At 42.7% G+C, this 26,913-nt stretch overlaps 1 protein-coding gene across 3 annotated transcripts in view; it reads left to right on the plus strand.

Moving 5' to 3' along the window:
* The window catches only part of PTDSS1 (phosphatidylserine synthase 1), a 104,332-nt gene that overhangs the window by 18,736 nt on the left and 58,683 nt on the right, over positions 1-26,913 (plus strand). For 2 of the 3 annotated variants that reach the window (XM_033203210.1, XM_033203211.1), the window contains exons 3-8: positions 4,232-4,276; positions 7,149-7,273; positions 15,592-15,750; positions 20,119-20,270; positions 24,468-24,609; positions 26,674-26,786. In XM_033203210.1, coding sequence (XP_033059101.1) covers positions 4,232-4,276; positions 7,149-7,273; positions 15,592-15,750; positions 20,119-20,270; positions 24,468-24,609; positions 26,674-26,786 — 736 coding nt within the window. The remainder of the gene's footprint in view (positions 1-4,231; positions 4,277-7,148; positions 7,274-15,591; positions 15,751-20,118; positions 20,271-24,467; positions 24,610-26,673; positions 26,787-26,913) is intronic. The other variant, XM_033203212.1, reaches the window with a different exon arrangement.

A 26,913-nucleotide genomic window follows, 5' to 3' on the forward strand; every position in this document is an offset into this window, starting at 1 on the left:
CAATACTCCATCTCAAAAAATAAATAAATAAATAAATAAATTTTCTTTTCCTTAGGTTTGAAAGTTGCCTAGAGATCGTTTTTTTCACCTTCTCAAATTTCCCTCGAAGACCTCCAACTAATAATAATCAAAAGGAGAAGCTGACTAAGAGGGTCTGCCGGGAGGCCTCTGGCCTGAGGATACAAATGTTAGCTGTTGGACAGGCAATGTCTGATTTTTATTAAAATAATTGTATTTCCCTAAAGTGAAGTCCTGTAAACTTAATTTTTTATAGGTATAACTGTTTCTGGTGAGTCAGACAATGATCTTATTTTCTAATTTCTGATGTAGATTTTAAAATGCTAGCTCTTCTCATGAGGAAGACATTTGGTTTCTATTTCTTTTGAAATTAATGTTGCTCTTAATATCTGATTGAAAATGGTGTATTTTAGGCCAGGCGTGGTGGCTGACACCTGTAATCTCAGCACTTTGGTAGGCTGAGGTGGGTGGATCACTTGAGGTCAGGCGTTTGAGACCAGCCTGGCCAACATGGTGAAACCTCGTCTCTACTAAAAATACAAAAATTAGCTGGGCATGGTGGCGCGCACCTGTAATCCCAGCTACTAGGGAGGCTGAGGCAGGAGAATCACTTGAATCTGGGAGATGAAGCCTGCAGTGAGCTGAGATCGCGCCACTGCACTCCAGCTGGGTGACAGGGTGAGACTCCATCTCAAAAAGAAAAAAAAAAAGAAAAGAAAAAGAAAATGATATAGTCTAGGTGGAAGGAACAATAAAGAAAATAAAACACATAGTTTTTAAGTGTCCCTCATAAGAAAACCAAAACCCAGCATTTGTTGCTGCACCACTGCCCTAAGAAGTCTTCCCCAGTTCTCCAACATAAGCAAGACAGTAAGTAACCACACCACAGATCCAAATTCTCCCAGGCAACTTTCATCAAATCCGATATAAAGCACAGATAAGGAATAGGAACTCCTGTGGAACGCAACCATGAGGCGGAGCCCTTCTAATAACCTCAGAACCATAACAATGGTCAGAAGGAAAGGAAGCCTGCCTTAACAAGACCACTGGGAAAGTAGTCAGTAGTCTGTTGGGAAACAAGATCTGTGAGGAAGGCATTGAGATGACATGAACGTTCATAGGATGCTACAGGTGGGGCTCATGCCGGGCAGGTGATGCTGTGGAAGGCGGGGCTCCTCCTCAGTTGTGTCCCTACCCCTGGCACATACACCCTTAGGCTCTGCAAAGGTGACTTGACTGGAGTGGCCAGGTGCAGGTAACCTAGTGAGCATAATAAGTATCAGGATTTATAATCTAGAACACGCCAGCCTCATCCTTGATTTTTTTTTTTTTTTTGAAAAAGTAAAATGATACTTTTACTGCTGTCTGATGGTAAAGATTGCACTGTTAGTGTATAATGCTACGAAAATGTACTTTCTAAAATACCACTTTAAAAAATTCAGAGTTTTTTCCCAGGAGGCCATGGGCAGTTATGACAAGCCTCACATAAAGATTTGATGGTTGAAATCAAACCTAGACTAGGTTTTGAAGTTAGTTACTGAAAGGCTCACCTTACGTTCCAGGGCCTTATCTCACCTTTTGTAGGCAAGAGTTACCAGTGGTTCCCACCTCCCTGGATTAGGGTGGTCCCTGGCTTTTATCTTTAGAGCCATCAGTTCCCTGCCCTTTCCCTGGTCTTGCTCTTCCTGAGCCAGCTTATCAGTTCCACGTTATGGTAAAGCCTGCACCATGCCTTTCCCCCTATTGCATCAGCTCTAAACACCCCTAGCTTGTTTCTTTCCCCTCGGTCTCCTGGTTCTGAAACCAGTCCGGGCTCAACCCTCAGACACCCTCTCTAACCCTCTCCTCTTCGTGAGCTCACCCAGTTCTGTGAAAGTTCATAGGAAAGTCCCCAGGTGCTCCTTACGACTCAACCTGGTGACACAGGAGGCTCTGACGGAACTAAGGTAGATTCCATGAGCTGCATGACCTGGGGCAGGTTCCTCTGCCTCAGTATCCTTATCTGTAAAGTGGGAGTAATGATGACACCTTTGTCACTGAGTCCTTATGAGACTCAGTGTGTGACACTGTGTGGGGGGGTCTCATTCCACAGCCTGGTGCATAGTAAGTGCTCAGGAAGGTACTGCTGACTCCTGTCATTATGATTGCTCTTGAGAATAACACTATAGGATTTTTAAGTGCTGATTTTGTTACAAGCCAAATAATAGGTCATACAGTTTTAGAGTTGAACCTTGTAAGAGGAAACTATACAGAAAACTAACGTCCCATTTTATGTCTAAAAGGTTAATTTTATGTTGTTATTTGCAACATAAAAACGAAGTAATATTTGCAAGCCAGGAGGCCACCAAAATACAGAAGTCACTTATGGTGACAAGTCAAGAGCTATCACCTACCACGAGTAAAGAGGAGTATTTGGAAATGAAAATAACTGAAAAGATGACAGTTTTAGCCATGAGTTTCCCAATGACTTGACAAAAGGTGATGGTTTCATATTACCTGGTGGGGGATCCTGGTTTATAACCTTCACTGTGACTTTCTGAGAAAGAAGCAGCTGATTTTGAAAAGGAATCTAGGTATTCCTCACTGTCTGAGCCCTCACTATTAGAACTCAGAAATCAAACAGATTTAGATTAATTTTCAATAAACCCCTAACCATCTGAGTTCTCACTACCTGCCATCCAAAATGCAGGAACTAAACACATTTGGATAAAGCAGAGTCTCTCATGAACCAAACTCACCATCCGAACTGCCACCTAGGAACTGATAGATTTGAATGGTGGGGGGTACTTGTAACTGATTTTCGTAATGAGAACTTGACTCATCCGAAGAAAGTAGTTAAAATATGTTTCAGTGTGGTCTTTTTAAGAATATATAGATGATTTTAGAATGAATTCAGGAATAAAAATTACAGTGGAATATTTGCCTCAGATAGGATTCAAGATTGCAAGCAACAGAAGCTGACTATGCTCATTAAAGAGCCTGTTAAAGACTAGGAGTGGCTCACAGTGTCATAGGCTTGCTTGGAAACCAGCCATAGTCTGAGCTTCCAGAAACAGGCACCACCCCCAGAACTGTTCTAAGGAGGAAACCCCAGCGAGCGTGAGCTGTGGTCTGCCCCAGTGTCACTTCTGCAATGGATTCTAAGGGAGTGCCACTTTGGATGGCCACCACCTGACTACTGCCCCTACTGGCCAGGGCTAGAGAAACAGAGAGAGGAGAGCTGTGCCTACTCCCTTCACCGTCACTAGCTCCTGAGGCCAACACTGGCATGAGTGCCACTGCAGACCGAGCCCTACCTGGAAAGAAGGCTGGGAAACAAGCTCTGGTGTCTCTCCTGGGAACACGGGGTTCATAACGTTGGAAATTCTACAAGTGTAGGAAGGCTGTTCAAAAGGCGTAAGCAGCCCCGCACAGAACAGGTACTTACCAGAATGGTGCTTTTCCATAGCTGTGAGGTATAAGGTCAAGGCTCAACTTGCTTTCTTCTCCCTCTTCTGCTTTTTTACTGAAAAAAGAGAAAGTATTGGCGTATCCACTTGTCGTAAGGGAAAGTTTTGTCCTATGAGACTTTTGTTTCAGTTGTGTGGAATCTGCTTGTGTCTGAACTGGATTGCCATGTCAGAGGTGTTTTGTCAGCACAGGTCATAATCAAAAGCCACACAGTGTTTCTTTTTCCTCTGTTATTTTTCAGTCTCTCTCTCTCTCTCTCTCTCTCTCTCTCACTCTTTCTGTCTCTCTCACACACACACACATATGCACACACACACACGCAAACGCACTCACACAATGATGACTGTGTTGTCCAGAACCTCTTTCCCTGGAGCTCCTGGACAGCTAGGACATTTTACTTGTTAAGATACAATATGTATCACAGACACTTAAGCCTAGCCTGGTGACCCACTCACTGTTACAACATTGTTTCCATGGGAAATTACGTTCTGACTTCTCAAGACAAAGCTTCAAAAAAATCTTTGTGTGGAGAGTGGTGCCTGTGATGATTGTGGTGACAGTTGTTATAATGTGGAGAAAATATTTCAATCAAACTTTGACCTCAAAGTGTTTATGTGACAAAGAAAACAAAACAAAACAAATAACACTTTTAACAGTAGAGAGCTTTATCTTATTGTTATCTGTATGGAGATCAGCAGCACCTTAAGTTTTAGCCTTCCCTGAAATCAGTTCATTCTAACTTTATAATGTTATTTATCTGCAGGTCCGTTCACTCGACCTCATCCAGCCTTATGGCGAATGGTTTTTGGTGAGTTTTCATTAGCAGTGTAAAAGGATGTTCTATCTTTTAATCTTTGTTTCTGTTCATCACTTTAAGACTTTTACTTGCCATTCTTAATAGTTAAAACTTTATTCTAGCTTTTTACTTTTTGATGTTCCTAATATACGTGGTTTCTTAAAATTATTTGACACAAAATGAAGTGTTGATGATGACTTAAATTCTCTTACACGTGAACTGTTTCAACTCCACGTGCCTCCTTATGTTGTTGTCTCTTAATGTACACAGGATTTGACTTAAGCAAATGTCTCTTGTTTTCCTTTGTGTGTTTTCATATTGCTTTTTACTAGTGCAAGCCCAAGTACCTACTATGAGCACATTTGTCTTGTGAGCATCTGAGAGGGAACGAAAACAAAGCAATTCAATTTCTTCAGTGTTATGAATGAGAGAGAACTTGGAAAGAGAAAGACTTCTGACAAAGAACCCTAATTTGAACTAAGGGTTACAAATAAGCATATAAATATTGGATGTCTTGTTTTTACTTGATTTTGTAGTCTAAATAGTGAAATCACCTAAATGGATTTAAAATGAATCTTCAGAACTTTGGATATTGGCTTCATCTGGCCTAAATAAGTCACCAAATGAATCATTTTAGGTTTGGTAAATGTAATCTTATGTAAAAATGTACAAGAACTCTAAGAAATTGCTATTTTGCTAAAGGCTGCCTATTATTCTTTCAGCCTTCAGAGCTTCTAGGTAACTCTTAGTCTCTTTGAACTGATTGGTGAGCTTTTCACTCAGCAGCCATTCACTGAGTGTGCTGTATAACAGGTGCTGCTCTGGGCCCTGAAGCCACCAGGGAAGACCAGACAGACAGAAGCCTGCCCTCAAGGAGCTGCCCTTCCACTTGGAGACAGAGGACAGTTAGTAAACAAACTATTACACAAATCAGTAATCAAAAAATGTCAACTATCTGAAGTTATTATGAAGCTAGTTAAGACCAGGGGAGGTGACAGGAGCTGGTGTCTGCTTTAGCTTGAGGAGTGATGGGAGGCCTGAGGGAGTGATGCCGAGTCTGAAACTGTCATACAAAGAAGGATCCAAGCCTGCAAAGATTCTGGGGGAGGAGAGCATCCCAGGCAAAGGGAAAAGCTGCTAAAATAGCCCACAGCTAGAAACCACTTCCAGGCCAGTGTGGCCCAAGCATAGTGAGCCCTGGGAGAAGAGTAGGAGAGAGGTCAGAGAGTCATCGGGCACAGATGTAATTATGGGGACTGTGGGCCAGGGTAAAGAGCAGGGCATGAAGGGCAGGGGGAAATCATGGGAGGGTTTTTCCCAGAGTGACCTGATTCCATTTACGTTTTCAAAAAGATAGTCCTGGCTATAACATACATACCTCCCATTGATTTAATAGTGCTGTTTGAAGTTATAAGTTATTTTCAGCTAGTTGGACACATCTGAATTCTTCCTATTTCAAATGATCTATGGTAGGTAATAAGCAGTTTTATTTCCTTCCTGAGAGCCTTTTGGGAGCATGGAGCCCTTTGATAATCCGATGAGATCTATAGATAGACCCATTCCCTATGTGTGCACCCGTGGACATTCACCATGCACAGTTCTGCATATAGTGTCCAGGGCTTCACAGACCTCGAAGCCCAACCGAGAACTCCAGATTGAGAATCCCTGCACCACAGATTCTTTCTGTCCTAATGTAATTATTCAAGAGGATCATAATTATTAAAAAGTATAGTGGGGTGCATTTGTGGTGAAAATTAGTAAAAAATGGGTGGTGCATAAGAGCAAACTGAAGGCAATTCTTGTATCGACTTGCCTAAAAAATGTGCATTCCCTGGGCCCTAGGATGCACAATTATGGGCTGGCCACATACCAACCAGGCCTCCTTTGAGCTCCCTGAGGCCTGGAGAGGGGTGGCCGTTGGAAGGCCTGGCACTATAGCGCTTGCAGTGGATTTCATTCCAGCCACGGACGTGCTCTCCTCTGGAGTGGCTCACTGGAGATTAGCGCTGAGCCAAGTTTGGATGGACGCTGTGATCCAAGGTCATTTGTATCACGGTCTCTAAATGTCCCGCATAAACATTTTAATTCCAATGGGTTCAAGAGAAAGAGAAACCATAAAACCCCTGGTGATGGTTTCTGAAATCTCTCTAAAATGTGTTGGACAGGCTTTTGCCTTCTAAAAGTGCATTGTTAACATTTCTTTTTAAAATTACACGTAGTGATTATTAGGATAGCAATTATGAGATGACAGAACAATAAAATAATGCTTATAAGGGCTAATGTGGAGTGTAAGTCTCAAATAAGTGACCCTGGGCCGCCTCTTGAACCTTACACCAGTAGTTCTGTCCACACACAGCCTTGCCCCCTCCAGTCCACTTAGTTGGCTTTTTAAAATGTTACCTAGATCATCTTATTTCCCCACTTAACTTACAATCAAATCTGAAACGTTGTCCGTGGCCTTTAAGCCCTGACTGTCACTTCAGGGCCGCCTTGCTCCGTTCACCTCTCTGCTAGTGCTCTAGGCACATATTGGGTCCTAGACATTTCTCTTTTCAGAAACCGACCTGCACACCGTTCTCTACCTGAATGTCGTGTGCGATCCTCACACTCACCCCACACACCTTTTGCCTCGCGGTCCTTCAAGTCTCAATCTAAGTTAGCATCAGTTTCTCAGAGATAGTTTTATTGACCCCTCTCAATCTGAATTAGGACTGTGTATCAGACTATCTCATCAAAGGAAATCCCAGATTATAAGAGGAGTCTTAACAGGCTGTGCTGCAATCTTAGTGTCTGGTTTTGGCAATGTCATTCGAGTCTAATGTGTAACATGTGTGTCTGACTATTGGATCTCTTATAAACTTCAGCATGTTTTTGTTTCTCTCAGGACTCAGTGTGCTCTACTTCCTGTTCCTGGTATTCCTACTCTTCCTGAATTTCGAGCAGGTTAAATCTCTCATGTATTGGCTAGATCCAAATCTTCGATATGCCACAAGGGAAGCAGATGTCATGGTATGTACTTGTCAGCGGCCCCTTGGAGAAGCTGGTAGATTCTTTCTTGGGTGTAAGAGGTAGTAGACTTGACATTTTAAATTGTTCCTTCTCTATATTTCCTGTGTAGTTACCTAGAAACCAGGTCTCTGGGAGGGTTGTTGAGTTGCATGGTTGTCCACAGGTGATAGAGTCCAGGGAAAGGAAATCCTCTCATTACGCAAAGGGGTCTGTGAGGAAGAATACACACCTTATCGTCAGGCAGCCTTGGGCGTGAATTCTGCCTCTGTTACTTGGTAGTTGTGGGACTTTGGGCAAAGTACTTGTTAGATTATTCCATTTTTTTGTAAGTTGAAATAGTAATACTTACTTGGGGGTTATTGTGAAGTGAACAAAGTAGTATTATCTGTGAGGCCTACTGCGAGGTCTGCCATGGTGCCCCCAACACCCCAGGCTCTGGGTCACGGCGGCTGCCCCTGCACCCGTCAGCGTCGCCCTCAGCACCTGCACTCTCTGGCTCTGATGCCTTGGTCCTGCCCCACTGCTTGCCACAGAAAGGCCAGTTGTAATGATTTAGGCTATTTCATTTGTTACTATTATTTTTATTAAACCATACAAAAAAAATTTATTCTTGGCTAAAACGACTCTATTTTGGCTTTTACTGAAGAGACTAATTATATGGGAAAAACCAACTATTTTTCTCTTCACTGACAATGAATGCTTCTGTGACCAGATTTGTGGGTTTTTCCCACACCAACCAATTCTCCAACTTTCCTGACACCTGGAGTTAGCATCAGATCCCACTAGTTAAGGGCCCGTCCCATAAGACTGCCCACATTTCAGATGCCACTCACAAGTCCAGGCTGTCATCTGTGCTTCTGACCAATCAGCTACAAATCAGGGGTTCCCACAATATCCTCCTTGTGCATGATCATTTGCTATGATGGCTCACAGAACTCAGGGAAGTATTTAAGTTTGCCAGCTTATTGTAAAGGACATGATGCGGGATACAGGTGAACGGCCACAGGGAGAGGTACCTAGGGCGAGGTCCAGCAGAGTCCTGAGGGCAGAAGCTTCTGTCTCTGTGGTGTTGGGGTACACCACCCTCCCAGCATGTGGATGTGTTCATTAACCTGGAAACTCTGAACCTGAGAGTTCAGATATTTTTATGGAGACTGTCACATAGGCTTGAACTTTTTTTTTTTTTTTTTGAGACAGAGTCTCACTCTGTTGCCTAGGCTGGAGTGCAGTGGCACAATCTCGGCTCACTGCAGCCTCTGTCTCCCAGGTTCAAGCAATTTTCCTGCCTCAGCCTCCCGAATAGCTAGGATTACAGGCACCTGCTACTACACCCGGCTAACTTTTGTATTTTTAGTAGAGACGGTGGTCTCACCATGTTGGACAGACTGGTCTTGAACTCCTGACCCCAAATGATCTGCCTGCCTCGGCCTCCCAGAGTGCAGGGATTACAGGCATAAGCCACCATACTTGGCCTTTTTTTTTTTCTTTTTTGAGATGGCGCCTCACTCTGTCGTCCAGGCTGGAGCACAGTGGCATGATCTCAGCTCACTGGCCTCCCAGGTTCAAAGGATTCTCCTGCCTCAGCCACCTGAGGAACTAGGATTACAGGCATGTGCCACCACACTTGGCTAATTTTGTATTTTTAGTAGAGACAGAGTTTTAACATGTTGGCCAGGCTGTTCTCGAACTCCTGACCTCAAGTGATCCACCCATCTCAGCCTCCCAAAGTGCTGAAATTACAGGCGTGAGCCACCACACCCAGCCCATGATCAATTTTTATTTTTTTATTTTATTGTTTTATTTTTTAAAGACGGAGTCTCGCTCTGTCCCCCAGGCTGGAATGTAGTGGCACAATCTCGGCTCACTGTAACCTCCACTTCCCTGGTTCAAGCAATTCTCCTGCCTCAGCCTCCCAAATAGCTGGGACTACAGGCACCCGCCACTACGCCCAGCTAATTTTTGTATTTTTAGTAGAGACGGGGTTTCACCATGTTGGCCAGGCTGGTCTCAAACTCCTGAACTCAGGTGATTTGCCCTCCCAAAGTGCTGGGATTATAGGCTTGAGCCACTGCGCTCAGCCCCCCATGATCAATTTTTAACTCAATCTCCAGTCTTGCTCTCCTTCCTGGAAGATGGAGGGTGGGACTGAAAGTCTAGGCTTCTAATCATGGTTTGGTCTTTCTGATAACCAGCCCCCACCCAGGAACTTACCAAGTCACCTCATTAGAACAAAAGATGCTCCTATCACCCAGGAAACTCCAAGGGATTAGGAACTCTGTGTCAGTAACTGGGGTCAAAGAACAGATATTAGAACAAAAGATGCACCTGGCACCCCTATTGGTCAGGAAAATTGCAAGGGTTTCAGGAGCTCTGGGCCAGGAACTGGGGACAAGGACCAAATTATTTATTTATTATGAATCACAATATCACACTATTTTATATAATAATATGTTCATTTCCAAATATGTACCAAATGTTTTAAATCCCAACATTTGGTACAGGTTAATTCTTTTCTGAAAAGGAGAACAGGAATTTGGGTCATAGATGGGCTTGCTTTGACAAACAAGAAGTAATACAAACGGACTTAATAAAAGATCCAAGAAATAATCATTCCCCCATAGTGACACTGGTGAAATCCTTCTAAGAGTGGTATTTAAAGATTGTTATCTGTAAATTTTTTAAGGGATATGCTTAAAGCTAAAATAAGAATGCCAGAAATTATTTATCAGTCTCAGGGGAGAAAGTCTGTTTTGGAATTTTTTTACTCTAAGGGAGAGAATGGCAGAGGTTGACTAAGATCTTAGCCTATCATGATGATGATAATGCAGATGACGGTTATGAGGATAATGGCAGTTATTTATTATGAATTGTCTATTTGTCAGACACTGTGCAGGGCACTTTATATTCTACGTAAGCCTCATGCATGCATGCTAGATGTTCATATCACCATTTTACAGAGGAGGAGATGGAAGCTTAAAATGCAGTATCTCACTGAAAACACAAGCTGATGTATCTCTCTGGCGTCAAAACCTGTACTTTCCATTTGGAGTGTGCTTCCAGTATATAGTCATAAAAATAAGTGCTTTGATGCTCACAGGAGCCTTAGGAAATAGAAATTGGGAGAAAGATCCCAAATGTAATATTTTCCTAAACATCTTTCTTGCATTTTTGAGCAAAAGTGGTCACATTGCAAAGTAAACTGACTTGCAGGTGGATGTGCTTGTGTGCCTCTGTTGATCCAGTTCTCACAGCCAGTAGGAGGAGATTGAATCGAATAATAATGCTCTTGACACCTGGCTTTCTTAGGAATTTGATCTCACAGAGACATCCAGATGTCACAGTTACAGCCCCCAAGTAGCTGAACCTGGCTTTTAAACTCTATTTTTCAAGTATTGGCTAAATCTTTCTTGCCAAAGTAAAGCACGAGGCTGTGTTCAGCTTGTAGAGTTCTAACTGGTGCTAAAACAGCCTCATCTTCTCCATCTCTAATCCCATCCCTTTTTACTTCTTTAAAGTTGTCTTTTGCAATTCTAAGGACCTATTCATTAGTGGTTCTTTTATGCAAAACAGGTCTATAATTCCTGGCTTCCCAGAGTCCCTACTCTCTCCACTCCTTTATGCTGCTACCCATTCCTAATCTTGATAGACCATGGTCCATGCCTGGTATCATACATTGAGACTCAGACTTCATTTTCTCTTAGAATCAATATTATAAATTAATATTATAAAATATTATATAAATATAAATATTCATAAATATTATAAATATAAATATTTATAAAATATAAATCCCTTAGAATTAATATTATAATATTGTAAATATTATAAATTGGATCACTGAAATCCCATTAGAGGCAGTTTGTTTGTGTAATTGAAAAGTTGCTGCATTTTAAAATATTGATTCTATTCAAAAATATGTCTTTAAATTTCAGACAACTTTGTAGACTGGGTTGTCTTGAAGCAGCAGTCTTTGGCGAATTAATGCTGACCCCGCTTTTCTTCTTCATAAGACACCATCCCATGCTGGAGGGAGTCGGGGAGAGGGTGGGCATGCTCCCTGTCCTCTTGGAGCTTGGAGTCTACAAGAAGGCAAATTAAACCAATAATTGTTGGCTATTGAACCCTAAGACAATTTCAACAGCTTTTTAGAATTTTATGATGAGAAATTTTAAACCTGTGCAAGAGTAGAGAGAATCTATAACCTCATGTACCCATCACCCAGTGTCAGTATTATTGACACAGGCCCAAACTTATTTTACCTTTTCATTCCACATCCTGGATTATTTTGAAACAGTTCTCAGAAATTAAACCTAAAATAGATGGGCTTTTCTTTTTCTTTTTTTTTTAGCATAACCACTGAACAGTGAACAGTACGCAGTGAGTGTTCACATTTCTGCAGTTGCTTTGTAATTGTTCTGTACAGTTGATTTATTCAAAATAGGATCCAGACAAGGTTTACACATTGCAGTTGATGTGTCTTTTAAATCCCTTTTCATCTGTAATTCCCCCTCATCATTTCCTGAAAGTTTATTTGTCAAAGAAACCACATTGCTTTATTCTATAGGGTTTTTCACATCTGGATTTTGCAGCTGCATTTGCAGTATCATCATTTAACATGTTCTTTTTGTCCCCCTGTATCTTCTATAAAGTAGAACTCAGGTGTAGGGGCTAGATAGGATTCTAGATTCCAGATCAGTTTTTACAGTGGGACTGCTTCATAGCTGGTGCTGCGTATCACACTAGGAGGCACACAGTGTCTGGTGGTCTCTCTTTTTATAATGTTAAGGTTGGTCATGGCTTTGCGAGGTCAACATCAATTTTAAGATGCACCATCAATTATAGGTATGACTTTTTGGAGGAGAAAAAAAGAAGCCTTGGGCTGGGCGTGGTGGCTCATGCCTGTAATCATAGCACTTTGGGAGGCCCAGATGGGCGGATCACAAGGTCAGGAGTTTGAGACCAGCCTGGTGTTTGAGACCGTGTTTGAGACCAACATGGTGAAACCCTGTCTCTACTAAAAATACAAAAATTAGCCAGGTGTGTGGCATGCGCCTGTAATCCCAGCTACTCGGGAGGCTGAGACAGGGGAATCATTTGAACCCGGGAGGCGGAGGTTGCAGTGAGCTGAAATTGCGCCACTGCACTCCAGCCTAGGCAACAGGGTGAGACTCTGTCTCAAAAAAAAAAGAAAAAAAGAAAACAGAAAAACCTTACACTGAAAGTGCTACACATTGTAATATATTGAAATAGTCACCCTAATTCTCAAAACAATACAGTGTGAAAAAGGCATGTCATAGATTCAAGGAAGCACAGTCATTGCAAAGGGGACAGCCTACGCAGAGGCCCTGACTGGGGGTGTGGAGAGCTGGGACCAGTCTGGTACAGAAGGAGTGTAGGGATCACAAGGCAGAGGGCCCTGCCTGAGGCTAAGGAGGCGGCCAGGGCTGAGCCAGCTGGGATGAGGAGTTTGGGTTATTCTAAATGTACGAAAAGGCCATGCAAGGTTTATAAGCAGAGGAGCTACATGACCTGTGTTGATGTTTTAGGAGGTCAATCAATAATACCTCCATTTCTAGTGGAGTTTGGAAACAGAATCAAGAGTTCAAAATCTCAGCTGATTTCTTCCTGTAAAAGCTCAGTGGAGCAGTGGAGCAGGTGGCTTTAGACCTGGGCTAAGCAAGCCTGTCTTCCCCTCGCCCATTAGACAACCACAAGCTTCTTCTACAAAGCAGGGCCTGACCCACAAAAGTTGCAGCATGGCTGGGGGAGCTGATGAGAACCTGTGCTGTCTGTAGGCAGGTAATTTCCAAAGAGGATCCAAAAGAGGTTGGATCTCTTTCTTCTTCCAAACTCAGCAACTGCCCCAGAGAGGAGTGAACAGATAGTTGGGCTGGAGACCCGGCGTGTGCAGTAGTGGAGATCCTTCTGCACTGGGACGGGCATGCTACCCAACCCCTTTCTCCCCGCCCTCCTGCCCCAGACACCCTTACACACCTGCATGCACATTCCATGATCTAATGATGATTTTCAAGATCTCTCTGTAGTCTGAAGCTGGATGTGAATGCCCAGGTGCTTATTATAGCATCATCTATACTTTGTTATATGCCTGACACATTCCACCATTTTCGAAAGCTGTTATTACAGAAGTCTAAACAAGAAATAATAGTGGCAGTGAGATGGATAAAAGAACAACCTGGGGAGGTAAAATGAATAGGACTTGGTATTTGGTTAGGTGTCCAGCAAGCGAGGCAGAGGGTAGGGTTGCCAAGATCAGCCTAGGACCAGTTGGGAGGTCAGCAGAATCTGTCTTTACCCATCTTTTGCTCACAGACATTGTCCACTTGACCCCCGTTCCAGGCTTCAGCTCTCCGCTGTCTTTAGTTAAAGCCTGTTCCTCCTGGTTCCCAGGGTTCTGCCTGCACGCAGCTCTCTGGCTGCTTTAAACTGCGGTGCCCTGTGGCCCTTCCAGGACAAGGACCTCGGGTCTTACGATGGGGATAACTGGCAAATCTGTTCATTACTAACTATACTGCAAATAGATGGATTGGTCTTTATGATTTTTAAAGTGCCTTCCCACATGTCAAAGCGTAGAAATACTTAATAGAGTATAAAGGCCTCCAGAATTATCTGCAAGCTGTGATTACTTTAAGAGTAGCCTTCTAAAAACAGATCTTATCCCTTCCTTATCTAACCCTACACAGTGTATTCCAGAGTAAAGAAGAGGGTGAGGTGGTTGAGACATTTGAGTTGATGGGATGTGGCCATGCTCCTTAACCTAATATATAACCTGCTTCAGCCTAAGGGCATTTCCCTCTGTCAGCCTGCGATTCTCTGTGACAAGAACATGCTGTTCCAGAGTCTGGGAAGAGACTTTTCATCTTATTGCAGGGCAGTTTGTTTTTTTTTTAAGCCTTATCTTGACTCATCCGTATTGAATTTTATCCTCCTTTCTCCAGATTTCCCATTTACACAGCATAATCTCACATCATACTAGTTCTCAAAAAATAGAATTCTTAAAAATGTTTGTTCAGCTTTGCAAGTTGAAACGCATTTTATCTGAGAAGGAAATCTGATGTGTGGTGGGTTTCAGAAGAAACAGGGAAGCTCTTTTGCTCTCAGAAAGTATTTCTGGAATTTAAAACTATTATAGTGTATAGGAATTTTTTTCAGCTGGCTGATAATAGGGGGTGAATATTTGCCAACTCTTACTACTGCCTATCAAATTAATTTTGGGAAGGAAGGATGTGAAATGTAGAGATTCCCGATAAATGTTATATTATCATATTGTCATGCAGTCATATGATAAGATATTAAATTACTTAGAAATATGTATAATCAAAAACAAAGATACTAGAAATGGAACCAAAATTCTTAAAAGCTTTGTAATTTTTAATGTTTAAATTATGTAGTATCTGGTATATTTTGGGGGAGGGGAGTTCTCTGTTCTTTTAATTACTGAAGTTGGGTGCTTTTCTTTTTTCTACCATAACTACTTAAGGCTTTACATTTTCCTCTAAAGTTCAGTTTTTACATGGTGTATTTTCATTATCATTATGGCATATTAAAAAAATTATATTGGCCGGGCGCGGTGGCTCAAGTCTGTAATCCCAGCACTTTGGGAGGCCGAGACGGGCGGATCACGAGGTCAGGAGATCGAGACCATCCTGGCTAACACGGTGAAACCCCGTCTCTACTAAAAATACAAAAAAAAAAAAAAACTAGCCGGGCGAGGTGGCGGGCGCCTGTAGTCCCAGCTACTCGGGAGGCTGAGGCAGGAGAATGGCGTGAACCCGGGAGGCGGAGCTTGCAGTGAGCTGAGATCTGGCCACCGCACTCCAGCCTGGGTGACAGAGCAAGACTCCGTCTCAAAAAAAAAAAAAAAAAAAAAAAAAAAATTATATTACAATTTCTTCTTTAATCCTTGATATTTAGAAATGTGTGTTTAAATTTCCAAATCTATTGGGAATCTTGTATTTGTGCTTTAGTTACTGGCTTTAATATTGTTGCCTGGTGGTCAGATGACATGATCTATGTCATACCACTTCTTTAGGATATGTTGAGCCTTTGTAAAATTATTTTGCTTCTCATTTTAATGCAGCTTTTGCAATTCACAGCAAAGCAGTTTTGATTTATAAACTCAAATACCTGTCCATTTTCCCTCAAGACCCTTAAGTTATTAAAACTTTCTCTTTTTTTTTACTGAGCAGGACTTATTAGTTGTCAAGGTCACATCTGTTCTTTTCATTTACCGGCAGAATCCTGGAAGCAAGTTGATTTCTAGAGTTTCACTAATTATTCACTTTTTTTATTTTAAATAGGAGTATGCTGTGAACTGCCATGTGATCACCTGGGAGAGGATTATCAGCCACTTTGATATATTTGCATTTGGACATTTCTGGGGCTGGGCCATGAAGGCCTTGCTGATCCGTAGTTATGGTCTCTGCTGGACAATCAGTATTACCTGGGAGCTGACTGAGGTAAGAGGGAGGGCACTGGGGGTTCCCCAGACTGTGCCGTGTGTGTAGTTTATATATAGGAAAAAGTATGTCCGTTAACAGTCAGGTAATCCATTCTCCAGCCCCTGTGGTACAAAACATATTTAAACCATCCCATAAGAATATTTTATACTTCTGTTTAAAAAACAAGCAAATGTTTTAAAAAAAACCTCCTTGTTAACTTAATAAAGTGTACCTCGGTCCTGCAAGTGTTAAAGAGAAACAAATGAAATAAAGCTAAAGAATGAAGTTAAAATTCCAAGTAAGACAAATAAATGGGAATGAGGAGATCTGCTTAGAATTCAATAGATCAGTTGACCTACTAACTAGCTTCCAGTTTGAGATAATAGAATTGTGTGTTCAAGTACTATAAGAGCATCCAGGGTATTTGGTGGCTGCAAAATGGATTCTAAATGTTAGCTCTAATATGTCAGTAATCAAAAGTTTGTTGCATTTACCTAATAAAAGAATTATAGTCTTGAAAAACTATTAGCAAAATGAAAGTTTGGGAACTACCTCATTATTGTTCTGTTATTCTTAATCATTCCCAGTGAACAGCATTTGGCCATATGCACAGTATGCTTCTCCATGCTCATCATTGTCCTGACCCTAACTTAGAGACGTGTGCCAACTAGATGTGGCTTCGGTTAATGTGCCTCTCACTGTTCTGGAGGCCAGAAGTCCAAGATCAAGGCATTGGCAGGACTGGTTCCCCCTGGGGCCTTTCAGAGCGTTTGTTCCAGGCTCCTCCTCTATCTTTGTGGTTTGCTGGCAGTCGTGGTCCCTGGGCTTGTTGATGCACGGCCCCTTCGTGGTCACGTGGCGTTCTCCCTGTGAATGTCTGAGGCTTCATGGTGTTCTTTTTTTGGCACGATCTCAGCTCACTGCAACCTCCGCCTCCCGGAGGGTTCAAGCGACCCCTGCCTCAGCCTCCCAAGTAGCTGGGACTACAGGCATGTGCCACCACACTCAGCTAATTTTTTGTATTTTTAGTAGAGACGAGGTTTCACCATGTTAGCCAGGATGGTCTCAATCTCCTGTCCTCATGATCTGCCTGCCTCAGCCTCCCAAAGCGCTGGGATTACAGTCGTGAGCCACTGTGCCCAGTCCCATGTGTTCTTTTTCATAAGGACACACGAGCATTCCCCTTTATAAGGACATAGGTCATATTGGATTAGCAGCTCACTGTACTCCCTATGACCTCATCTTAACAAAGTACCTCTCCAATGACTCTATCTCCAAATAAGCTCAAATTCTGAGGTATTGGAGGTTAGGGCTTCAACATTGGAGTTTTGAGAGGACACAACTCAACCAATCCATAATAGTGCCCAACACTTTACATATGCCTTCTAAGTCCTTACAACAAACCGGGAAAAGCGGTGTGTACAGATTCCCACTGTGCACATGGGGGAGCTGGAGCGCACTGCCTTGCTTCCTTAGGTGAGCCAGGATTGGATTCCAGATGTGAAGCCCACATTCCTGCCCTTACACCACATTCCGCCTCTGAATTCCAAGCGTCTTTGGAACCCGGCTGCTGCATGGGCTTGTGTCAGGCACTTGGCCCTTGTCCGCCTCACTTGCTTCCCCCTTGCACTGCAGACTGGGCATCTGCTGTACCTTCTTTCCCTACTTCCCAGTGCCTGTGGTCGCCAGGCCCTATAGATTTCTGTAGAGTCTTCTAAGCACCCAGTCGTCCACTGACGTCTCTTCAGACCTCTGCTCCCACTTGTCTCTAATCCACGGTCATCTCCGTCTGAATTGCTTGTCTCTTCACTATTTATTGCCAAATGATCCTCCTTAGACCCCACCAGACCAAGGCTCTTTCCTCCTCAGAGCTCTTTAGTGTTTGTCCATTACTCTTTTTTGAGACGGAGTCTTACTTTGTTACCCAGGCTGGAGTGCAGTGGTGCGATCTCGGCTCACTGCAACCTCCACCTCCCGGGCTCAAGCGATTCTCTTGCCTCAACCTCCCAAGTAGCTGGGATTACAGGCGTGTGCCACCACACCCAGCTAATTTTTTATTTTTAGTAGAGATGGGGTCTTGCCATGTTGGCCAGGCTGGTCTCTTAACTCCTGACCTCAAGTGATCCGCCTGCCTCAGGCTCCCAAAGTGCTGGGATTACAGGTGTGAGCCACCGTGCCAGGCCTCCATTACTCTTAAAATAGAATCCAAACTTCCAACCCTGCCTACGAGGCTCCAGGTTCACCGGCCCCTGCCTGCAGCCTCAGCCTCATCATGCCTCATTTTTGCCTTTGGTGCTGCAGCCGCCTCTGATGTCTTCCCTGCCACAGAGTCCTCCCCACTGCTCTTCCCTCTCTTCTCGCCCTTCACCTGCTAACAAGCTGTCTCCAGAGCTCAGCTCCGGAAGGCTTTCCCTGCCCCTCCAGTAACTGTGCTCCATCTTCATACAGCTAGAAATAGAACACCTCACCACTCTCCTTTGAAATGCTCCTCACATGTTAGACACTCGATAAGTGTCTCTTCTGCTAAACCTTGTGCCTCAAGAGGGCAGGGCCCATACCTGTGTATTCCCAGACCCAAGAACTTTGCCTTCTACACGGCAGATGCTCCACAAATCTGTAGTGAATGAAGGAATGCAGCCCCCTCCTCCTTGGGCTTGGGTCTGTCGGGGGCCCATCTCACCCCCAGAACCTGGTACCTTCAGGGAAAGTTCCTTAGGCTGAAGGATGCCCTCCACATCCCACTTTCTCTTGCATAGTTTTCTTTCAGCAAATATGTGTCATGGACTTCTGCTGAAGTTTCTCTCTTCTCTAAGGACAAGAGTTAAGATTCCATCTCATTGCTTGGAACCTGGGAATACACTTCAAGGGTAGTACCAGGCCCCCAGGGTTAAGAATGCAGCCACAAGCCATCACACGCAGCAGCTACTCTGTAGCTTCTTGACAGCAGGTTCATTAAGAACAAAAAATTCCTCATATTTATAATTTGTTTATAGCTTACAAAATGCTTTCATGAATACTGTTTTATCTTTGCGGTATTTATTATATTGCTTCAAAGGTTTATAATTACAGGCTTGTCTCTTTCCAGAGAACTCCCAAGCATTGTCTTAATAATTTCACCTCCTTACGTTGGACCTTCACACAGCAGGGCATGCTGTTCTGAACACAGCAGATACGTCCTTTGTTTTGGACAAATTGATTTCCAGAGGACTTCTGTTCCACCCTTGATCTTACTGTTTCCCTTTCCTGGAATGCCCACATCTTCATCTCCATCTCATGAAATCAGTCATTCTTGTCCTTCATGTTCCCACTCCAATATATCTTTCTTGCAGAAGCTCTCTCCAGGAAAGTTCCAGAGGCCAAAGAAACCTTCAGCCTCAGTCAGAATGCATGTTTTTTCCACCATACTCCATTTATGTCACCACTGTAACACTTTCCTCAGTCTATCATATTTTGTGGTTCTGTTTATCTGGATAAACATCTGATCCCAGCACTTTGGGAGGCCGAGGCAGGCGGATCATGAGGTCAGGAGTTTGAGACCAGCCTGGGTAACATGGTGAAACTCTGGCTCAACTAAAAATACAAAACTTAGTGGGCGTAGTGGTGTGTGCCTATAATCCCAGCTACTTGGGAGGCTGAGGCAGGAGAATTGCTTGAACCTGGTAGGCAGAGGTTGCAGTGAGCCGAGATCACAGCACTGCACTCCAGCCGGGGCAACAGAGCAAGACTCTGTCTCAGAAAAAAAAAAAACAAAAATATAACATCTGACTCCTCCCCTTGAAATCAAGACCCTTGACTTTCTTTTCTCTCACCACCTTGCACATCAATGGGCACTTAATAAAAGATTGTCATTATTGTGAATCAGTTGATGTGAGATTTCCTATTAAACTGTCATGCTTCCTACATCGTGTCATCAAAAGCTAACTGTTCTTTTACAACTTACTCAGTGTTTTACCTAAATATCTAGGGGATATTTTTGAAACGCACAACTTGAATTCTCAAGCTGCTAATTTTGAGAATTATGACAATGCTTTGTTGTCAGGGTTGGAAACTTTTCTCCTTTTCCCCTCCCAGATTCTTGTCATGTTGTCGTTAGCCAAGGTAATTAAGTGGTAGTATTTTTCAGGAGAGACCATCCTTTCTTTAAAGCCCTGTGTCAAAAAGAGAAGAGCTGTTTGGATATGTGCTGTTTATTTGCAAGCCATCTGCAATACAAAAAATAAACAGATTGCAGAACCTGTTACTGTTGGTTATTTTCTATACATTAGGAAAAAATGAAATGTCAACGACTTCTTCTGAAATAATGTATTATTAAAAAGGAAATGTATCTATCTGCATGGTAACCCAGTTTTGTTTATTATTTCAACCATGGGTTCTTGTGTTTCTCAGCTCTTCTTCATGCATCTCCTCCCCAATTTTGCCGAGTGCTGGTGGGATCAAGTGATTCTGGACATCCTGTTGTGCAATGGCGGTGGTATTTGGCTGGGCATGGTCGTTTGCCGGTTTTTAGAGATGAGGACTTACCACTGGGCAAGCTTCAAGTGAGTTGCCTTCTTTTTGGATATTAGTCACAGTTTTTCATGACATATATTTAATTGTTTTGGTAGGAATCCATTTTAGTATGGTCTTTGATGATAAGGAATAAATTCCATGTTAATAACTGAAACTCATAAATGATTATAAACCTGATTTCAAGCATTTGTTCAGAAAATGCTCAAACATTTATGATTTTCTCTTTCTCACCCTATGTATTCAGGGGGTCCTAACACCATCCTCTTAATTCAAAAGATTTCTCAAATCTACCCCCTCTTTTTTATCCCAACTGCCTCAGCCGTCATTCAGACTCCTATCCCTGGATCAATTCGTCTGTTTCCAGGTTAAGTCCTCCAGTCCTTCCCACAACATTGCTTGAGTGATCTTTTTGAAAACATCAGATTCATTATGTCATTCCCCTGTGATGGCTTCTCATGGTCTTTGGTTATGGTCAATACATCCATTGCCCCAGTAGGGAGATCCTTTCTCTATACCCTCCCAGGCACCTGAGGGTCTGTTTGTGCACATGCTCCCCTCTCTTCACCTGAGACTTGGCCTGTGTACCCACAGGCCAGCCTGATCATCCTTTTCTTCGCTGACTCAGCTCACTTGCCACCCAGGAAGTTCTCTGACTAGTTTTAAGTTGCACGCCCCACTGTGCTTCCAGTGGAAGACAGTCACACTGCCGACATTGCTTTATCCTGCTTTGTTAAACTTGCTTCTCAGTTTGCAGCAGGAATCATGCCATTGATAAGGAAGAATAATGGTAGTGGTAATGAAAGCTGTGGTTGCTTCAACTGTGTTTAAAACTTTGTGTACTTTATATAACAAAATAGCATTTTCCCCCATCATTAAATATTCTTCTAAAACATGATTTTAAAGGGCTTCTTTGTACTTAAACACATGGATAAACCATGTAGTATTTAACCAGTTCCATTTTATGGGCCTTTAGTTGTTGCAAAGTTTTGCTTTTATAAAGAAGACTGGAGTGATCATTCTTGGACATATATCTTAGTGTGAATCGTCTTGTTTTTTTTTGGTAAATAAATTCTTAGAAATAGAGTGTACCAATTTATAATCTCACCTGTAATATATATGTGTATCCATTTCACTATTTCCTTGAACTGCATTTTTAAACCTTTGTCAAATTTATCGCACATAAAATTGTGATACTGGATTTCTATCAATTTCTATTGGATTTACCCTCTTTTATTTGTGCTTTCTATAGATTAAGCTTATTAACACTTTGCCATAAATGTGACTTTATTTTCCATTTTGTCATCTCGTGTTTTTTGTTTGTTTTTTTGAGATGGAATCTCGCTCTGTCGCCCAGGCTGGAGTGCAGTGGTGCAATCTCAGCTCACTGCAGCCTCCGCCTCCTGGGTTCAAGCAATTCTCCTGCCTCAGCCTCCCAAGTAGCTGGGACTTCAGGTACATGCCACCACGCCTGGCTAAGTTTTGTTTTTAGTAGAGACGGGGTTTCACCATGTTGGCCAGGCTGGTCTCGAACTCCTGGCCTCAGGTTATCACTTGCCTCGGCATCTCAGAGTGTTGGGATTATAGGCATGAGCCACCATGCCCATCCTGTCATCCCCTTTTAAACTAGTTTGTGGTGGATTTTTTATTTAAACATCAAAAATACTGTTAATCTTTTTGTTTAGATAAATTTTAACTAGTATTTTCTTGTAGTTTCTAGTTTTTTGGTTTTTGTTTTTTTTTTTTTTTGAGACAGAGTTTCACTCTTGTTGCCCAGGTTGGAGTGCAATGGCGCGATCTCGGCTCACCGCACCCTCTGCCTTCCAGGTTCAAGCGATTCTCCTGCCTCAGCCTCCCGAGTAGCTGGGATTAGCCACCACACCCGGCAAATTTTTTTTTTTTTTTGGTATTTTAGTAGAGACGGGGTTTCTCTGTGTTGGTCAGGCTGGTCTCGAACTTCTGACCTTAGGTGATCCACCCACCTCAGCCTCCCAAAGTGCTGGGATTACAGGCGTGAGCCATCGCGCCCGGCCTTTCTTCTAGTTCTTTAATGGTTTTTCTTGTTTTAAGTGTTTAATCTGTCTTAAATTTATTTTGGTATATGATGTGAGGAGGGGATTTCACAATGTTTTTTCCATTGGTTAACCAGTTTTCCCCATCCCTTTTATTACTAAACCTTTCTTTGGTCACTGACTTGCAAGGACACTTTTTAATATATTTAATTTTAATTCTAATTTTTATGTATTTATTTTTTTGAGACAAGAGTTTTGCTCTGTTGCCCAGGTTGGGGTGCAATGGTGCAATCTTGACTCACTGCAACCTCCACTTCCCGGGTTTAAGCAGTTATCCTGCGTCAGCCTCCCCAGTGCCTGTAATCCACAGCTGGCATTACAGGCATGTACCACCACACCCGGCTAATTTTTGTATTGTTAGTAGAGACAGGGTTTCTCCATGTTGGCCAGGCTAGTTTCGACCCCAGCCTCCTAAAGTGCTGGGATTACAGGCATGAGCCATCATGCCCAGTCACTTTTTAATATATTTAAGGCAGCGTTTAACCTAACAAAAATAGTAGCCATGCTTTAAGTATTGCTCCAAGCAAGTTTCACCAGCAGTATCTCATTTGAGCCTTGCATCAGTCCCAGGGGTAGACACTGTTATTCTCTTCATTTTAGGAATGATGTGATACTGAAGCTTAGGGTTAGTAATTTGCCTAAGGACACACAGCTAGCAAGCAGCTGAGTCTGAATTTGCACCGGGACATCTGCTTTCCTTTTTGTTGTTGCTGTTGTTGTTTTTGAGACAGAGTCTGTCGCACAGGCTGGAATGCAGTGACACAATCTCAGCTCACTGCAACCTCCGTCTCCCAGGTTCAAGCGATTCTCCTGCCTCAGCCTCCTGAATAGCTGGAACTATAGGCACCTGCCATCACACCTGGCTAATTTTTGTATTTTTAGTAGAGACAGGGTTTCACCATGTTGGCCAGGCTGGTCTCAAACTCCTGACCTCAAGTGATCTGCCAGCCTTGGCCTCCTAAAGTTCTGGGATTAGAGGCATGAGCCACCGCGCCTGGCCTCAGGATGTCTGCTTTCTTAAACACTGCTACAATATACTTCCTTGTTTTCTTGTGTTTATTCTTGAAATTTGACTTCAGAATCATTTTGTCAAGTTCCCAAGACATAAGGCCAACTAATAAACAACAACAACAAAAACTCATGTTGGTGGTTTTTTAAAGTAATATTAAATGTATAAATGAATACAGGTTAAGTTGAATTAACCTTTTTGCTGTATTAAATATCCTGATTCTTGATCACGCTGCATCTCTACTTATTCCCATTTTCTTTTCAGTCTTTCTATGCACTTTGCTATTTTTACAGTACAAGTCTTTTGTAGTTCTTGTTTATTTTTGGATAGTCTCTATTTTTTGCTGCCAGTGTGCCACAGATCTTCTTGCTGTGATGTTTTCTCAGTAGAGTTTGTTGGTGGATAGGTGGGTGGATGAAGGAACAGCCCTGGTTTCCTGTCACTCTCCCTGCTCCCATCCAGTAGAACAGAAGGCCTGACTGGTTGGTGCTTGTGCCTCCAAGCACTTAGCACAATGTTGGAGACATGAAAGTTCATGAAATAAATATTTGTGGAATTAAAGACTCATTACCAGTTATTAAATAGTATTTATTATACCTTGGGTTTTGGCTCTCCTGGACTAGGACAGGAAGGGCTGGAATCTATACCCACCCCTCATGCTGAGTGTGCCAGCCACTTGCTGTCTCTGAGCCTTAATGTCCGCATTTGTAAACTGTGGGACTGTTTAGTTCTTTCATGGGTGTATGAAACTTTTGAGTAATTTCGAGGATGAAAATGAAGAAAGGTTAAATATGACTGTTCATCAACCCAAAGTGTTTACTGCTGTGGGGAAGAAATAGGGTAAAGAAGTGATGTGGGTGATGCAAGAATACGGAGTGTGTACAGTTTTACCTGGGAGAGAAGCAGTGGGTGAGAACAGTCTCCTTGCTGCCCTGTGCCTGTCATCAATAAAATTCCCCATTGAGTGTGCTTCTGTCACCTGCTTTGCCTGTATAAATAGACCTTTGAGACACAACTCAAAAAAAAGCAGTCTCTTTGTCCTGAGCTTTTGTTATAAAAATCATCAGCGCACAGGATTTTTTTCTTGTGGTTTGTTTTTCCCCCTGCCTTATCTCTGGATTTTCACTGGAGCCATTCTCTTCTCATAGGGACATTCATACCACCACCGGGAAGATCAAGAGAGCTGTGCTGCAGTTCACTCCTGCTAGCTGGACCTATGTTCGATGGTTTGACCCCAAATCTTCTTTTCAGAGAGTAGCCGGAGTGTACCTTTTCATGATCATCTGGCAGGTATTTTTTCAGATGCCTAGAAGTTGGGAGGAAAACAAAGACTAAAATAAAAACTTTTTAGGAATGTAGAGTTAACGTTAGTTTACATTGCTTTTCAGCTCCATACTTTACAAGATATAATATTCTGCAGCTGGCATGTAGAATAATTAAGCAAAGTGATATTATTATGCTAAAGTCTTGCCTCATTGTGAAGACAGTTTTAAAATATGGATCTTTGAATTACAAATTAGAAACAGATTAGATTCCATGAAATAAATTGTGTCTAGCATCCATCATCCAATGAGTTAGGCATTGGATTGCTTTTTAGAATGATCATTTTTAAGACCAAAGGAACAAATGAGAAGGCTTTTCTTACATTCCTAATTTAGTGTTTATTGGTTAAAATTGTTCCTCCGCTGTTACCACTTTGGGTAATATGTAGGGTGCTAAATGAGTGCCAGGGAATTGGAGCCTTTTGCTGAGTTCTCCAAAGTGTTGTCCTCCGTGGAGAGAAGCTGTATTTCCAAGTGGCCCACTTCACGACGGAAGTGATTCCGACAGCCCAGGGTCTTGGCAAAAGATTATGAAGCATCTGTGTTTCTGACAGACAGCAATTTTTTCTGATGCTCCTGGCCCCAGGTTGTTTCACAACTTTTGGAGAGTAGCCAAGAGAAACCAGCTTTTGCCTGAAGAGGATCTTTCAGAATCATCAGAAATCATGTTTTGGACACATAAACACAAAATACTCCCAACATAAGGAAAACATTAGCAGATGTCACTTTTAGGACAGACGATCTTCCTTGTTCACACAGAGACAATACCCATCTCAATAAGTGGAGTTTATGCATACAGAAGTGTATGTGAATAGTTAAGTAAGTAGTCACCATGGTTTGGAGAGGTCAATACCTTTAAAAACAGGACCGTAGATGGGTTGGGATTAAGCTGTGCCTTATCAGGCCCAATGTCATGGAAAGCAGAAGCTTTCTTTTATTAGAAGGAGGAATGATTGGGTTTGTCAAGGAGGGTAGTATAGTGCCGCTAGGGTGGAACCACCTGGTGGTATGTGATGGAGCACACCTGGATCCGGGATCCAGCCAGAGAGCAGCCATGTCCCAGCCACAAGATATTTTGTGCTCCTCATGATAATGAACTGCATGAAGATGCTAACCTCAAGGAAAAGGACTACTGCTCCCAGCTGAAACTTGGACCAACCCTTCACACCCACTTTTAAGGACTGCCTTTGGTAGAGGATCTGCTCTGTCCTAGGCGTGTGCTGCACAATTCCATTATCATCTCTCAGACGTGTCTCCAGCTTCTTCTTTTGCTTTTTTTTGAAACGGAGTGTCACTCTTGTCACCCAAGTTGGAGTGCAGTGGCACAATCTCGGCTCACTGCAGCCTGCAACCTCTGCCTTCTGGGTTCAAGCAATTCTCCTGTCTCAGCCCCGTGAGTAGCTGGGATTACAGGTGCCCACCACCACGCCTGGCTAATTTTTGTATCTTTAGTAGAGATGGGATTTCACCACTTCGGCCAGGCTGGTCTCAAACAACTTACCTCAGGCGATCTGCCTGCCTCGGGCTCCCAAAGTGCTGGGATTATAGGCGTGAGCCACCGCGCATGGCCTCAAGCTTCTTTTGATTATTAGAGAGCTTACTTATCTACAGTGGGAATTCTCTTAGACCTGGCCTGATTTCTGTAAGGCAGCATAGGCGTTCCTTGGCACAGGTTTGCTTTCATGATTTCTGTATGCCCAAAGCATTTCTCTCCTGACTATCCCAGTAGATCACGCGTGTGAGCTGAGTAACAATCATACAAACGAGGAAACATGACAAATAGCTGATATCCTGTGCCCCTTTGTGCCCATCCACCACCCCCACCACCTCTCCCTGGGCCTCCAATTGGTCCCTGCCCATAATGTACTGGCTGTTAACTAGTTTGAATAGCAACCCTTGGAAGACCACATCTATTCTCTGAAAATGCTTTGAACATACCAATTATTTCTAATTGTAGAATGTCTATTTAAGGAATAGAGGATTTTGAATTAGCATGAGGTACCAGGTTGACTAATTTCTCCATCTTTTTCAGCTGACTGAGTTGAATACCTTCTTCTTGAAGCATATCTTTGTGTTCCAAGCCAGTCATCCATTAAGTTGGGGTAGAATTCTCTTTATTGGTGGCATCACGGCTCCCACAGTGAGGTAATTCTGCACAAGCCCGACTGTCATATGAGAACATTAACTTGCTTTAGATTGTCCTGTTTAGCATAAGGAAAGTCACATAAACTAGCAGATTTTCCATGAAAATATCATCATAAAGAATTATACA

Source organism: Trachypithecus francoisi, unplaced genomic scaffold (genome assembly GCF_009764315.1).
Source record: "Trachypithecus francoisi isolate TF-2019V2 unplaced genomic scaffold, Tfra_2.0 Lachesis_group7, whole genome shotgun sequence".
In the NCBI taxonomy this organism is placed as follows: domain Eukaryota; kingdom Metazoa; phylum Chordata; class Mammalia; order Primates; family Cercopithecidae; genus Trachypithecus; species Trachypithecus francoisi.